At 35.5% G+C, this 17577-nt stretch overlaps 1 protein-coding gene across 10 annotated transcripts in view; it reads right to left on the reverse strand.

Moving 5' to 3' along the window:
- The window catches only part of LOC121424645 (kinesin-like protein KIF20A), a 43536-nt gene that overhangs the window by 19928 nt on the left and 6031 nt on the right, over window positions 1–17577 (reverse strand). For 8 of the 10 annotated variants that reach the window (XM_041620373.1, XM_041620376.1, XM_041620368.1 and 5 more), the window contains exons 5-21: window positions 17174–17318; window positions 16265–16492; window positions 15721–15832; window positions 15171–15242; window positions 14430–14579; window positions 13588–13753; window positions 12572–12886; window positions 9662–9810; window positions 9056–9224; window positions 8402–8491; window positions 6153–6269; window positions 5285–5398; window positions 4785–4901; window positions 3882–3998; window positions 1756–1872; window positions 930–1046; window positions 284–400 (exon numbers count right to left, since the gene is read on the reverse strand). In XM_041620373.1, coding sequence (XP_041476307.1) covers window positions 284–400; window positions 930–1046; window positions 1756–1872; window positions 3882–3998; window positions 4785–4901; window positions 5285–5398; window positions 6153–6269; window positions 8402–8491; window positions 9056–9224; window positions 9662–9810; window positions 12572–12886; window positions 13588–13753; window positions 14430–14579; window positions 15171–15242; window positions 15721–15832; window positions 16265–16492; window positions 17174–17318 — 2412 coding nt within the window. The remainder of the gene's footprint in view (window positions 1–283; window positions 401–929; window positions 1047–1755; window positions 1873–3881; window positions 3999–4784; window positions 4902–5284; window positions 5399–6152; window positions 6270–8401; window positions 8492–9055; window positions 9225–9661; window positions 9811–12571; window positions 12887–13587; window positions 13754–14429; window positions 14580–15170; window positions 15243–15720; window positions 15833–16264; window positions 16493–17173; window positions 17319–17577) is intronic. The other 2 variants (XM_041620374.1, XM_041620377.1) reach the window with 2 other exon arrangements.

A 17577-nucleotide genomic window follows, 5' to 3' on the forward strand; every position in this document is an offset into this window, starting at 1 on the left:
TCAGATAAAAAAAATAAATAATTATTTGACTGCGTTTTATTCTTTGTTTTTTCGGGAGGGGGGGGAGAAGGCATTTTTATAAATCTCCACTATCTCTTAATTAAATGATGAAATGCAATGGAACATACATCTGTATGTTTGAATCAGACCTGATAATTTATAACTGTTAACAATAACATAACAGGATTATAAATGAAATACCTTACAAATCAGACTAAATAAATATATATCAGTGCTTTCTATGAATAAATCTGTCTGTTTTAACTCATTCATCACTACATACCTGTGTTTGCAGTGCCTTATTACTCTCAACCATCTCTTTCTCAAGAGTGCCAGATTTAGCTTTTTCCTCATCTATGCATTTCAGTTGATCAGCAACTGCTTTCTTAAGCTCGGAAATCTGTAATGAACAATCAGAATCATCATTGTCACAGTCGCCATTGTCATTGATACACATTTATCATCACCAACATCATCACCACCACCACCATCAGCACCATTATCATATCATCATCATCACTATTATCATAGTTGTCGTCCATCATCATCATCATCACCATCATCATCATCACCATCATCATCATCATCATCATCATCATCATCATCATCATCATCATCATCATCATCATCATCATCATCATCATCATCATCATCATCATCATCATCATAATCATCCTCATTGTCATCATCATCATCCTCATTGTCATCATCATCATCCTCATCATCATCCACATTGTCATCATCATTATCATCATCATCATCCACATTATCCTCATCCTCATCATCATCATCATTATCATTATCCTCATTGTCATCATTATCGTCATCATCATAATCCTCATTATCATCATCATCACCACCATCCTCATCATCATAATCATCATAGTCATCACCACCACCATACCATCATCATCATCGTCTTAACAAACCTCTCTTTGAAGTTCATTTTTGTCATCCATTTCATCCTTCTCATGTGCACTTATTTGTGTCTCCCTTTCGGCAAGCTCATTTTTCTGATCTTGAATCACTTGGTTTAGGTCAGCAATCTACATAGATATAACACACATGTTTACAACATAAATGAGCATCCAACCTCTGTTTGGCTACAATCTGTACGGTGTGCAATGGGTCTGGAGTGTCACCCTTTTGATAAAAAGCTGGAAATGACAACCTTCATATCTTATGAATCTTGCTGAGCCTGTGCACCCATTTTATTTCAATTGTAAGATTTTGCTCCACATTTAACCCTAAAAACTAGAGACTAGCCAGAGCAAAATAAGGATTAGTCTTATTATAAGAAGAATATTACGCATGACATTGTACTGTATAGCAATTTATGGTCGTTAGAAAAATTGAAGATGATAGGAGGTTAGGCTATTCTACGGCCCGGGGGGGGGGGGGCACTTACATTGACGAGTGGATACCATGCGCGACCAAAAAAATAATGTAAAAAGGATGTCTTTTCAAGATAGGGCACGTTACATACGTAACGTTAGAAGGGTGTGAAAAACGCTAAAATAATGGAAAAAAGGGAATCTAGGAAGGCTACGTGATTAGGGTAAAAATTTATGAAAATATTACAAACGCACCCTTTTATGTTTTTCATGATTTTCAAACCACACGCTTTCTAAAGCGGGCATTCTGCGCAGTATTTATCGAATTCATCACAATCTTGTAGTATATCTATTTTCAACAAACATTACATGATACAATGAGCATCAATTAAAATAAAAGTCAGCAAATGCCATAAAATACCTGTTGTTGCATGGTTTCTTTGCGGAGGGTATGATCTTTCTCCTGTGCACTGAATTTTTCTTCGTTCTCTGCAAGACATTTCTTCTGCTCGTCAACTATTCCCTCAAGCTCAGAAATCTATATAAATAAAGAGAGTATGAGAAATAGTTCACCTTTTGCATAACCATATGGGCTAGAGGCAAAATACACCTGGACTAGAAGTTGATTTGAACAAATACATATGCATAGCACTGAAAATATCATAAAAATTTGATGTAGAATTAGACTAGTGGAGCACCTCTGGCAGCCTCACCTGCATTACGCAATTCAATATAGCAGCAGTGCTGACTTTGAAAACTAATATAAAATAATTATTCACAAACAAAACACCATTCACATAATGATACGATACCACGTTTTGACCCAAAATGGTATTTGACCTTGATCATGTGACCTAAGACTAGTCAGTCTACATTTCATACTAACCCTATCTAGGCCGGGGTATTTTGGGAGTTCATATGGCCGTGGGGGGGGGGCCTCCCAGGAACCCCTTGAGATCTCGGCCGTCGACCGCGCCAAAAATTGGCACGCAGGTTGTCTGGAATATTATCTACAAAAGTGTATAGTAATTTAGTTCATGTGAATCATTATTTCATAATTATGCTAATTTATGCGTAATTAGTGTCCAAAATCATAATTTTTTCTCTAACTCCATAAATAAAGCTCTAATTGTTCTAATTTTTGGCATAGAAACTCTTTGTGATGTTCTTAGCAAGTGTACATGAAAAAAATTGTGATATCAGATCGATTTCTCATGTATTATATTGTTTTTTTGCAATTTCTTATGTATTTCTTTGTTTTATGGACCTTTTGTTTTTCATTGTTTTTTCAATGAAATTAATTGGGGACTCTTCTAAGATCATAAACAGCATAAAATACATACATTTAGGCCAGCAAAACTAAAAATAATCATACATTTATGATTTTTGGTTGAAAACACAATTTACATTGACTTTGTACACGAAATCACGTTTTTGAGCAATTTTTGGTCTGACATACACTTACAGAACGTTGCGTAACCTCGGAACCGCGTACCCGGGTGACGCAAAATTGGTCTTAAAAGTTGACCTTTAACTTTGGTCATGTGACATGAAACTCGCACGAGATGTTCAGTGATACTTGACAAGTCTTATGTCCAAGTTTTTTAACTAGAACATTACTTTCAGAGTTATGGTAATTCAATAAATACCTCCAACATGGCCAAAGTTCATTGACCCTAAATGACCTTTGACCTTGGTCATGAGACTTGAAACTTAAGCAGCATGTTTCAGTAATATTTGATTACCCTTACTGCCAAGTTTCATGAACTAGATCCAAATACTATCGAAGTTATGATGAAATTTCAAAAACCTAAACTTAGGTTAAAATTTTTATGATGATTCCCCCAACATGTTCTAAGTTCATTGACCCTAAATGACCTTTGACCTTGGTCATGTGACCTGAAACTCAGGCAGAACGTCCAGTAATACTTTATTAACCTTATGTCCAAGTTTCATGAACTAGGCCAATATACATTCTATGTTATGCTGTCATTTCAAAAACTTAAGCTTTGGTTAAGTTGGTTAAGATTTGATGCCACCTCCGTCGGAAAAGGGGCGCCCATAGTCTCACTCTGCTATGCAGGTGAGACAATAACTATGAGAGCAGTTCAACCTCTACTAACAATCTTCGCTCTGAATTTCCCGTTTAATTTTTCAAACAATTAGCTGTCATATTACTTCTCTTATTCCTTCCAAAAGTTCACTATTCTGTTTTTATTTTTTCTTCTCATATGAACCATTTTATTACCAAGGCTTGATTCCCCTTTTATTGCCAAACAGAGGTATAGATCAACAGTATCTATTCCTTTTTGCGAACGGGATATAAATCAGATGCATGAAAAAAAAAAAGACATTGATATATATCAGGCAGAATAGATGTTTAATATTGAATTCCTTTCCATAGAAAGTGCATGTTCAATGTCCAAGACATTTTTTTTTATTTATTCAATTTAAAAAAATTATCTATTGGTTAATTTATTCATTTACTTTTAACTATTGTTATTTTTAGGTGTCAATGATTTCTCCAAAGAGCTTAATGATACATACCTGGTTTTGTAAAGTCTTTTTGACTTCAGCTTCTTCCTCTTTGTGCGTGTCTATCCGTTTTATCGCCTGTGAATATGTCGTCTTCTGCTCTTGAACAATGTGGTCCAGTTCTTCAATCTACACATGAAAGCAAATGAAAGTATGTACAAAGCTACAGTTTCCGTACTCATCCTGCATATGACATAATCCCATTTCTGCATCACATCAGTGCATAGAATGTCAAAAGGTACATGACTTTTGATTGTATTCACCAACAATGCATATTCTAAATACCCTATATACATAACATTTTTCACAGAATTGTTTCAAGACAGGAACTCAAAAGCACTTTGGATATCTTCTTTATGTTTGTCTTCTATTGTTTTTTAGGGGTAAACTATCAGAGACTTTATTTTGAGCATAAACAAATAAAATTAATTGATTTTAATCAGCAAAGGGAAAAATTATCATATATGTATATATATATATGTGAATTTTGGATAAAGACACTATTGCATTGGATTTGTACAAAAATTTATGGTTTTGAGCAATTTCGGGTCTGCATGCACTTACGAAAATGTTGCAAAATTTCGGAACCGTGTACCTGGGGGTCGCAATCTTAGTCTCAAAAGCTACACGAGACTTAAAAATAATAAGTCAGCGATCGACGCGGTAAAAAAAAATTGCAAGGCAGGTTTATCCTATTCAGCCCCCCCCCCCCCCCCGTCTTATTAGGGTTAAAGCACAACAAAGCCTATTTTCGAAGCCAGGTAACTGGAGCTATTTTAAAGTAGTACTTAGTTGGAAAGCAGTGTTATGAAGTAAATTTTTTTTTCATTGATAAATGATTTGTCAATTTCACTTTTGGGTCTAGTCAGGGCTACCACTCAAATTTAAATTTTTTAATACAATCACATCACATACTCTGTTGTCCATTTTTGCCATTGTTTCTGAATGACGGCTCTCTTGACGACTCAACAAATCTTCTTTTTCTTCAAGATCTCTCCTTTGATTGGCAACAGTCTCGTTCAGCTCTGCAATCTGGAAAATTCATAGGAGAAAAAGATTTGTCCAAATCCTCTTCAAAAGCAAGTATAGAATTGCTTCCTCAATCACCAATATCTGTTTTTTTTTCTTCAAATATGTATACTTAAAAAAAAAAATTCACAACATAAATGGAAGTATTTTTATAATGTTTATTTTCATTTTAAGTACAGGTGAATGGGTGATATGTGATGTGAAACCACCTTGGACCACAGAAATATGTTTGATTTAGGTGAAATTTACATAGGAATACGCAATTAATGGGGGTTGGGAGGGTTTGGCATTTCATTATGTTGGTTGCAACGTTAATTGCACAACTTTTGCAGAATTTGTGGCACCCGCCAGTTTTGCATTAAAAAAGCAAGTTAAAAAACCCAAACCTGTTGTTGAAGGACATCTTTACCCCCCTTCATTTCTTCATGGGAGGTAATCTCTCTTTCTTGTTCTACCAATCTATGCTTCTGCTCTGCGATGGTTCTCGTTAATTCATCGATCTAAAAACAAAATAGGGAAAAACCAATAATTTGAAATAAATGGAATCAAACAAAAAAATACATTTGTCTTAAAAAAAAAGAAAAATCAGAGAACAGATAGGGGAAAGATTGTATAAGAATCAGGCAAACAATAGTAAAAATTATGAATTTCTAGTATCTTTAAGAATTTATAATCACTAGACCACTGGAAATTTCAAATTAGCAACATGCATGTAGATGACGTCACAAAGACTTGAAACAAAGACCACTACTACATTTGCTTTAATTAATACATGATATAGCTGATATATTACATTTTGATCACCACTCTGAAACGAAAGATACTGTATCTCTTTTTTTTTGGGGGGGGGTGCATCTAATATATAGAAGCACCCTAAGTGAAACAAAGATTTAGCAAGTTATTATTGAAAATACAAAAGTAGGAATACTTAAAAGTCAATATAACCATATTGTTCGATTTTTTAATTAAAATAATCCTCTCAAAATCTTGTGATTCAATATCAGCTTAACTATCATTAATTTTGTAATGCTTTCCTAAAAAAGATCCTGTCCTTATTTCATGTTAAGAACTTCACATTTACAGGTGAAAATGGATCTTAAGGAATATTCTTAAACTAAATTTGGCACATTTCTGTCTTTTTTATTCTCAAAGTCACAAAATCAAAAGTGGCTTTTTAAATGGCAGTGGATTATTCACCAAAAGATACAGTCCTGTTACTGTCATATAAACTGATTAGTTTTGCCCCTATTGTACCTTAATCTGAAGAGCTTCTTTAGTTTCCATGAATGTCTTCTCTTGCTCAGCAGACTTGGCCTCATTTTCTTCTATGCATGTCTTTTGATCTGCAATCGTTTTCTTCAGTTCAGTAACCTGTAATGAAATATTTAATGCTCTTACATTCTTGGAAGAAAAAAAAATGATGAAAGGGAACATCCCCACATATCACTGAGAATGGAAGCTAAGGGTGATGAAACTTTGGAATGAGGGAAAGAATATGGTAATTAAAATATGTTGTAATGTAAAACACGAGATAAAAGCCTTCATTCGCAGTCAAGACATGTTGAATATGAATCACGATAATTTAATAAATATCATGATGGATATAAAGTAAACATACACATAAAGGGCAAACAACATGAAAAGAAATGGAACATATAGCTGCAGAGCAAATTTTAAAAGAGGTGGAATGCCTCTGGCTGTCTCACCTGCATCACGCAGTTCCATATAGCAGCAGTGCTGACTTTGAAAACTACTCTAACTCGCACAAGATGTTCAGTGATACATGGTTACTCTTATGTCCACGTTTTATGAACTAGACAAATAAACTTACAGAGGTATGATGGTTATTTTCAACAAAAAAACCCAACATGGCCAAAGTTCATTGACCTTACATGACCTTTGACCTTGATCATGTGACTTGTAACTACTCGCACAGGATGTTCAGTGATACTTGATTACTCTTATGTCCAAGATTCATGGATCAGATCCATAAACTTTTAAAGTTATAATGGTAATTCAACAGATACACCCAATTCGGCCAAAGTTCATTGACCTTTGACCTTGGTCATGTGACATAAAACTCATGCAGGATGTTCAGTGATACTTGATTAACCTTATGACCAAGTTTCATGAACTAGGTCCATATATTTTCTAAGTTATGATGACATTTCAAAAACTTAACCTCGGGTTAAGATTTCGATGCTGATTCCTCCAACATGGTCTAAGTTCATTGACCCTAAATGACCTTTAACCTTGGTCATGTGACATGAAACTCTAAAAGGATGTTCAGTAATACTTGATTGACCTTATGGCCAAGTTTCATGAACTAGGTCCATATACTTTCTAAGTTATGATGTCATTTCAAAAACTTAACCTCAGGTTAAGATTTGATGTTGACACCGCCGTCGGAAAAGCGGCGCCTATAGTCTCACTCTGCTATGCAGGTGAGACAATGAATTCAGAAAACGAAGTTTATTTTTCCAGACTACTGTGAAAACTCTTAATATTTCTTTATCGTTTTTATTTCACTGGATATGGAATTCAGTTTGTTTTTGCAGCCACATTAATTCATTACAGACTCGAGTCTTCAGAATCACAAAGAACTTGATCATTCATCATCTAAATTTCTGAAAAATAAGGATATGGATGGGGCTAATCCTTAGTGGAAAATTAATACTACAGATTTACAAACCAAATATATTTAAAATCAAAACAATAATTAAGCATGGTATCAATGAACTAAATAGAAAGGGGGAAAAAATCAACTGTTTTTCAGTGAAGGTAGGGAAGGCATCCCTAAAATTGACAAGACTATACATGCATGAAGACAAGAAAGACCAGAATCCCAAAATAATTTCATTAAATCATAAAAAAATTCTTAAAGGTCAAGTCCACCTCAAAAAAATGTTGATTTGAATCAATAGAAAAAAATCAGACAAGCACAATGCTGAAAATTTCATCAAAATCGGATGTAAAATAAGAAAGTTAAGACATTTCAAAGTTTCGCTTATTTTCAACAAAATAGTTATATGAACGAGCCAGTTACATCCAACTGAGAGTTTCGATGATGTCACTCACTCACTATTTCTTTTTTTTTTTATTGTTTGAATTATGCGATATTTCAATTTTTACGAATTTGACAATTAGGACCTCCTTGCCTGAAGCACAAAATGTTAAAATAATGGAATTCCTTGTGTTCAGGGAGGAATAAAACTTCATTTCACATGACAATGACGAGAAAATGAAAATATTTCATATTTCATATAATAAAATACAAAAGAAATAGTGAGTGAGTGATGTCATCAACTCTCTCATTTGGATGTAACTGGCTCGTTCATATTACTATTTTGTTGAAAATAAGCGAAACTTTAAAATGCCATAACTTTCTTATTTTACATCCGATTTCGATTAAATTTTCAGTATTATGCTTGTTGAATTTTTCTCTTTTTATTCAAATCAAGTTTTTGTTGGGGTGGACTTGTCCTTTAACATTGTTAGCATACTTCATTGTGCATCCGATCTTCGAATTCTTTGAGAGATTGTTCAGTTGATTCTAGTTCTGCCCTCAATGACTCTATCTGTGCATCACGATCCTGAAAATATAAAAGACCAAAAATATATCGTTATTCAAACATGAATGGAGCTCCAAGAGAATGCTTTAACTACATGACTTTGAATAATATCAATATGATAGGAAACCCATTGATGTGAACTATTACAGACTAACTTTGAAAATTACAGAGGAAGAAGTGATCAAATTACCGCGTACATAATTGAGGGAGTATCAAAATTGGTATCTATGTAATATAGGTTTGACATCTCACAAACAGAACAGAATGGCAGCATCCAAGCACTGAGATTTTTATAACTATACAGGCTGTCGCGCCAATTAATTCAAATAGGAAAACTGTGAAATCCTGCTAGGTACTATTGTTTCCATAGGTCCAGTTGGTTGATTAAAGAAATACAGCATCGTGTGAAAGTTTTGATGTACAGGTCTAGATAAGGAAATAAAGTGGTTGATATTCTCTGTCCTTGGTGATGTTGAATTTCTCATCCATTTCTTTATATTAGCAGTCCAACTGCTTTGACTCAGCCATACCAAAATTGATAAAATAATTAATAGTGGTAGAACACAAAGCATTATTTTCATTTACCTTGACTCTGTTTTGCTCAGCGGCAAGAAGGGAGCTGGAAACCTGGATATCAGCCCCATCATTGTCGTTCTGCCCCCTCTTATGTGGTTTCTTGACGGACCTGGCGTAGAGCTCTAGACGTTTCTCATACACCTCCTCGGCTCGTTGCTTATCTTCCTCGAGACGTTCACTAAGTTATACAAAATAAAATGAAATATTTATAATTGTAGCATTTGGAATCCATTTTCTGTTACATTTAATGAAAATATTTCAACACAACACTTAATAAATAATTATTAAAAAAACGTCATCCTTTGGTATCCTGCAATACATGCAAGTAATTGAATCACATGAAGAGACCAATGTGTGAAAAATAAAATATAAGAAATAAAAAAAACTGAGAAATAAATAGCATACTGTACATTTCTTAAAATACAACCTATGTTTATAAGACATATTGTATTACAGGCAAGATAACTGAAAATTATGTATTTATTAAAAAAAAAACCCACTGATCTACTGCATTACTCTGAGGTGCAGAAGTGAAAGACTTAGGACAAACTTGAATGACTGATCCTCTACGACCATGGCAATCTTAAAAGTAAAAATATTTTCAACTGAACTAACTTGTAGTCTTGTTCGATCTCTACCAGTTGTTCAGCCATTTCCTGGCAAACTTCCTCCCTGATCTTGGTTTCCAAGTAGAACTTCTCTGCTTTCTCATCAACCAGCTTCTGCTTCAGTACCTCAATCACAGCAAGAAGCTCTTTCTGGATCTGTTAAAGATATATTCCAGTTCTGGTAACGATCTCAAAATGACTTTTTACAGAATCTATTATAATGACCACCCAAGTGTCTGTTTGTATGAATAAAAATTTGTTCCAAAGGATTCTGGAAGAAATTGTGTAATTACTGAGAAATAAGCAAAATAAGCGCAGATTCGGTCACTTCCGTCGGGTCTTTATTTCAGCAAAAATAAAACACTGTCCCACGTGTGCCTATCTGTGTTGGCAATCTTCAGTGTGATCTTATTTCAGCTCGGTTTTACAGACTTTCTCACGAAATAAGTGTTTTACTGCAACTACTCTCATTTAGCTTTAACCCTATATAGCCGGGGGGGGGGGGGGGCCTAAAAGGCCCCCCCCCTCGACATTTTTCGCGATAATTTCTAAATGCAAAAAAATAATACGCTGAAATTTCAAGACTTTTTTCTTTCACATCTCCCGCACATTTTGAGACCCTGTTTGCGAAAATCGGGGGTACACTTGCGGAGATATAGCACATATTCGTGACCAATGTCACCGAAAATGGCAATTTCCATTGACTTTTGTGTGTACAATGTATGGGTTTTACAAGAAGTGTTGTCAGATGAATGTTTTTTCTGTTTTTCCTCACATAACTTTCTTTTGGGCTATCACGAACTATTCTAGATTTAAAAAACAATAAAAAATAGAGATTTCAAAACAAAGAAATACATAATAAATTAAAAACAAAGAAATACATAAGAATTTGGAAACACAGAAGGAAACGAGAATATTATCGGGAAAAATTAGCAAATGCGCATAATCAATTACTATTATAATCTAATAATTATACAATTTCAATACAGTTGAGTGGGCTGTCTTTTAGATTACATGACTGGCTACTAACATGCTTGATTCCATTGCATTTTCTCAAAAAATGAGGGGAAAACTAAAAAAAATGAAAATTCCTTGAAAAAATTTGAATATTTGCATAATTAAATAGATAAATAAAAAATGATAATAAATATCACAAATTTGACAACGCATTCTTGTAAAATATATAATGAGACACCCACACACCAAATTTGGTCGCAATCGGTCGATGAATGGCTGAGATCTGAGGGGGACCTAATAGCCCCCCCCCCCCCCGGGCTATGCAATTTCAAAATAGCCCGGGCTATATAGGGTTAAACCATGCGTACAGACAATAAATAAGATACTGGAAGAACAAGCTATTTTCATGACTTCTCTGAATACATGCACCTGGACTCTGACCCCATGAATTGATAGTCTACTTCAGACCTGAAGCTTTAACAAGAATGCCTGAAAGGTCTTGCCTGCATAACACAATCCAACTGAATCGTGTTGCCTTTCTGACATGCAAATGTCATAAACTTTTCTTTATACATATCTGCTTTGAATATGTTACAAGTTAAACAATCTTGCTTGGTCAGTTGCAAGGCTATATAAAGCATGGTCAGGATAAATTCAAAATGTAATTTCCGATGAACAGATTAAAGAAAGATGGAAAACCCAATGAAAACAAAACATTAATTCCCTCCATTTATATAACACAGCAACCATCACCATCTATTCACATCCTCATGGGAAGGGGGGGGGTATTTGAAACAATGAGTCCTTGCATCTGATCGACTCAGAACAAATTAGTCTGTGATTTCACAGAACACAATACTTCATGAAACACTCAACATGGGCCCTGAAACACAAAGGTTAGCAATTGATCCAACGCTTGATTTTCACGATTCAATGTGCATTGTGGCCAAAGCAATCAATGGTAAAATGTTCTACGATGATTGCTAAGCCTTGTGTTACCGGCCCCGGGGCACCGTAACACAAAGGTTAGCGATTAATTGCTAACTGAAATGACCAATCAAGACCATTGTTCCATGCGCATTTTGCTAAGTAGACTTACATGACTATTAACTAATCAGAATTGTCCTTTGAAGTGATTAATCGCTAACCTTTGTGTTACGGGATCCAGGTCTAGGGACAGTGATTTTCCGTTTCAAAAAATGGCCTTTTCCGTTTCAGAAAATGTCAAATTCCGTTTCAGCATGTCAGAAAACAGAAATTCTGTTTCCCCATAGACTTTGTACACACGGAAAAGTGACAATTCCGTTTACACACTGAATAGCAAAATCACAGCGCGTACACTCGCACTGGCCAAAATTTGTATCTGCTACAACTGTACCAACAACACAATAGAATCCGTTCTAATCGGATCTATGCGGGTGCATTTAATAATTTTTCAAACAAATTTAGCATACATACATCCTCACCTTTCTCATTATTAGCATGATTTTACGGTGAAATAAAATTTCATCGATAATTTTGGTTTTTTTTTAAATTGTTATCATCAGTCAACGACTTTCGCCAATCCACCATCTTGGATTTTAAGACCACGATATCGTGCTGTTACATATTAAAACATAGATGGCACCAACACACGACAGTGCAGTTGAGCGATATGAAGCGATGTGAAGCTCAACCCGGCCGGCTGGGTACGGGGTACTATCGAGTCTGCTGATGTCGACAGCAGTCACGATGTGTGAATTGTCATGATTGTAGCGAAATGAGATCGTGTTTTCTGGGGTTTAGTGGCCATTTCATATTCTCATTTTGTTGTTATTTTGGAGTAATTTCTGTTGCTATTCTGTGTATTTTGAGGGAAAATTTTCCGTTTGAAATGCCACTTTCCGTTTCAAAAGGCCTTTTCCGTGAATTCCGTCCGTTTTCCGCGATCGCGGAAAATCACTGTCCCTACAGGTCTCACCTTGATAGCATTCTGATCCTTCTTAGCGACAGGAGTATCCTCCACCTCTGATTCCATAGTTTCCTCTTCTTCTTCCTCCTCCTCCTCCTCATCCACTTCAAAGACTGTATCCTCAACAGAGGTGACATGACCCGTCTCCTTCATGACCTGGGCGATGGTGCCAGGGGTCGCCCAAGGTATCGATGGCCTTTGACCTTTAACATTGCAGTCGAGGGCCTGGTTGAGAGCAAGAGAGACGTTCCGTACAGATCGCTTGGATTTCTTTGGAGGAGGCTCCTTCCATCTGTTGTCCAACTTGGAGGTGACAGTAGTAACCTGGAGTACAGTTTGAATGGTAATCATTACTTTTCACTTGAATGAATTCCGTCTAATCAAATGAATATATTTTATTGTCCTTTTGTATCGAGAAGAAATATCTCCTGGTTAGCACATGGAAATGCAAAATTATCATTATGACAATGAGGGTTATCAATATAATTAACTGATGTTTCACATTTATTTCAAATACTGAGCATTGCAACCATGGCAATTAAAGTTTACCTTCAGATAAAAGTGACTAGATTAACAGCAGAAAAAAAGACAACCATATTAATGTAGGTCTCACTGTATTTCACATCCAGTAGTCTTTACTAGTGCTTGGCAATATCATGCAATAATGGTTTCATGATTATGTTAATATTTTATGGTAAGACGATATGCCCAAAATATTGGCAATTATGAAAAGTACATGGAAATCACTATTCATTGACCAAAAATGATGCTCTGTATTGCTTTCAACCAACTCAGAAGTCAGTAATTTGATACTCAAATGCCGGTTTTTTGTGGAAAAGCACCAAGATCTTTACTTTCATTTCCCCATCCTTGCTCTTAATAGAATTGCAACTCATAATGAACGTTCTATAAGACTGCGATATCTTGCTGGTGATAATCAACTAACACTGAAATCAAATATCATCCAGCACTAGTCCTTAAAAACATAAATTTCACTGCATTAGGTATGAATCTTTGCATCTCACCTGTTTGGCGATAGCCGAGAATTTAAGAACATGCATGGTTTCATCAAAGCCTGATGCACATTGATTAACATTGACTACCATGGAGGCCTTGCCCTTCCCAAGGAAGAAACTCTGAAATAGTCTTGTTAATTTGCTCTCACGGAATGGGATGATCTTAGGATGCGCCCTGAAAGCAATAAAAATATTTACAAAAATCAGGGTAGTGATTAAATAAAAATAGAACAGGAATAATTGAATTGACAGAGCTCCCATAATTTCGTACAAAGGAGAACTAAAATAGCTGAAATCAGCTAAATAGCTAAAATCTCACACCACTGAATAATGCTATTTGATCGTTATAACAGCACATCAACCAAACAAGGTGTTGGAAAGCCTAAAAGTGCTTTGATATTCTAGACTATTCATTCACTAATTTCTTATTCATTAGTGGATTGTGATATATTCAGTAATTTTTTTTAAACAGGGATGAGGAGGCACGGTAAATAATTTTAGGATTTTACCCAACACCAAATCAGTGCAAGGCATTGTAGTACATTAGTTGCGCTACAAAAGAACACTGATGCAATTAATGTATTGTGCAACAATTTTCTTTAAGTGAAATTAAAACGGACTCACAACCTTGGTAATAAAATAACTGTGGAAAGAGGAAAACAAGAGAAAGTGAGAAACAAATTGTAAACATTTTAAACAAATTAGACTAGGAATAAAAAACTTAAGCATCTCCCAATAAGAAAAGCTTCAAGTTTACTCCTCCCAAAGAAAAGCTTCCCTTGGAGACAACTCCCCCTGGCCAACTGTTCTCAAGGGTAGCTATCCTAGCACCACCTATAATATTTACTTACTTTGGATGGTTTTGGTTGTAGCGAAGTGCATGGATGCACTTTCCTAGAGTCAAGAGAGAAGTGTTGATGTTTCCCGCCTCTTTGAGACGTTCTCCTGTATTCTGTGTACGGGTGTAACGTTCCGATCCGGCAAGATCGCAGAATGATAGGCTGGAATACAGACAAGATGAGAAGAGCGTTTGTTCAAAGTGTCACAGAAAATTATCACATATTATCAGAAAGACAAAGTAGATATTGGATTCAGGAGCTATCAATGCAAGTGCGAGGTCAATTTGGACACCAATGTTCATTGGGACAAACTGGATTCAAAACTATGACCTGTACTCCTATTCCTTCAAGCTTACAAATGACAACCATTTATATTTACATCACGTATACAATAAAGCCTCAATTGAAGGATACATAGCCAAACTATGAAATAAATAATAATATAGGATTTGTATAGCACACATAACCACCTTGCTAGGTGCTCAAGGCGCTCCTATATTACCCCGGCTAAGCTAGTCTAGTGATTCTGGTGTGCACAGCTTTTTGAGGAATTACTTCCTGCTGCTACACATTTACCTCACCTAGGTCGAGTGCAGCACAGTGTGGATGAATTTCTTGCTGAAGGAAAACACGCCATGGCTAGGATTCGAAATTGATTATGAATGTTGGATGATTCATCAAGATATATGAACTAAATTGAGAATATTAATTTCTGTTAAATAGATAGCATAGAAGAGTGACCAAGATACTTACTGGCTAACTCTGGCAACATGAGGATCATCAACATCCACTACTCTCAGGACCTTTATACTGAAGATGCAGTGACTGAAAATCAAAATATATATAGTGGTTGAGAGTAAAAAACAAAAACAACCAAACAAAACAGACATCAGAATCATATAACTACAGTGACAGAGACAAATAATTAGATTTATAACAATATGCTAACTGACAAAACAGGTAGGCAGAAAAGACAGATAAACCAAGATAACAAAATGAAAAATAAAAACTTGCAAATGCCACTTCCATAGTTTAATTTCATTTATATGAGTTTAGAATTTTCATGTTTAAATGTTTTCCATAAGCTAGAGTTGTAAAAACACGTAGTATTTTACTCTCGTAAATAATTCATAAGCATATATTGTGCTACTGTACAAGAATCTCAGTCATTTTAGGCATCAAAATAGCCCAGTCTTTATAGAGGTGAATGATTTTTCTAGGAGGCTTTTAGAATGAGGACAATATAAAAGGCAATGTAAAGGTCCCCAAAATCTTTTGAGAACAAATAGCATGACATCAATACCTTCTGCTGGAGCAATGATTAAGTTTGGTTGCTGCAATGCTGAGGTTTCTCTGTCCTATCTTCAGAATCCTGTAAGCCTCATCTGCAGAGTTGACTTGAATCTGCTTCAGTCCTTCACACAAGATATGATAAATGAATTGAACATTTTGAATCTCTACAGATCTAAAATAACAAGGTCTTTGGTCAGCCAATAACCCAATTCCATATAAAAAAATCTATGGAGATTTCCTATTGCTGATTTTGTTGATCCAATTTGGTGTATTATTATTCATTTTATTGAGAGTTTGTGAAGTTAGATCAGTTTGTCTATTTCATTTATCTACATGCATGTATGTACTTACTCTCATTATAACTATGATATTGACACAGGTAATAACAATCAAACAGGGGAGGGGGAGGGTTATCAGTGCAGAAATTATTTACATACATTGTTTTTCATACTTGTTTATGAGACAAAAGCTGCAATTATGAAGAGGAAAATGGGTTGTACTTGAGCACAGTTACAATCTCCCACACAAATAACTATGAAGGATGAAAATCGTACCTTTGATATAGATGCTCCCATTTTTATCTTCGGCAAGCTTGAGCGCCTGTCGCCTAATCTTCTTCTCCTTCGGTAGGGGTTCAAGGAGATCGTACATGTACTCGTTGTAGATCTCGGCGAAGGACACCCAGACACTGAACTTAATTGGGCCCTGAGCATCCACGTTGACCATGGTATCATCCGGAATGCGTGCGTTGACCTCGTCTAAGAAGGTCTGGTTGCCCATAGCTGTAGAGAAAAGGTTTATAGAAAGGACAACCACAATGGACACAGATCACAAGGCAATTCTAATTTGACTATTTATATATTCATTTTTATTCATTTATTTTATTTCCAGGCAAAAGACAACAAGAATATATACAAGAGGAATAAATTACCACCGACTAGTGCCTGAGGATGACTACAAGAAAAACTAGTTTCTGTTATGAAGGTCTCCTCACTAGTCGGGGGTTTACAAATATACAAAAATAAAATTGGTATAAAATGGCAATATAATTTTTAGATGTATTACTTACTAAAACTTCTTGCTTTCTAATATATAGCGCCATCTATCTAGAAATATTCTATTCCGATGCCTGTAGCTACTATTATTATTACCACGGCTATAACTCGAGCTGCCTTTCAGCACTCGTGCATTCGAGGGATTAATCCTGCCAAGTACCCATTCACCTTGCCTGGGTTGAGTGCAGCACAATGTGGATAAATTTCTTGCTGAAGGAAATTACACCATGGCTGGGATTCGAACCCACGAGTCTGTTTCAAAGTCAGAGGACAAATCCACTGGGCCAAAATGCTCCATAAAGAATTCTTTTCTTGTTTGCTGAGCCAGTCATCTAAATAAATGTCTCAGGTAGGCATTGCCCAACCTTTATATCCTTATTCATGACTAGAACTGTATTTCAGTCTTACCCTCAATATCTCTGGTAGTGGACATCTTACTCTCTGAGAGCTTTGAGGAGTCCTGGGAATCATCATTGGTGGCTGAATAGGATGCATGTGATATGTCCGTATTCAGGCTATCATCTGTCATGCTCTCACCTTCTAACATTGTTGTCTAGATAGAAAAGAGTTGTTCATAAGTAATAACAATTGTGATAGACTTGTTGTACAATAAAAAAAAAACAGGGTGGATGGAAAAGGCATGGAAACATTTAAAATGAGATTATTTATTACCAAATTTTCACATCTTTAATAGTAAACAATCACATTTTGACCTAGAGCAGACCTGCTTTTAATACAGATTAGGAGTCTGGCAAAACAAAAAATGATAACCTATGCAACTTCAAATTGTTCAATGCATTTTCATGTTTACT

This window comes from Lytechinus variegatus, chromosome 12, assembly GCF_018143015.1.
Source record: "Lytechinus variegatus isolate NC3 chromosome 12, Lvar_3.0, whole genome shotgun sequence".
In the NCBI taxonomy this organism is placed as follows: domain Eukaryota; kingdom Metazoa; phylum Echinodermata; class Echinoidea; order Temnopleuroida; family Toxopneustidae; genus Lytechinus; species Lytechinus variegatus.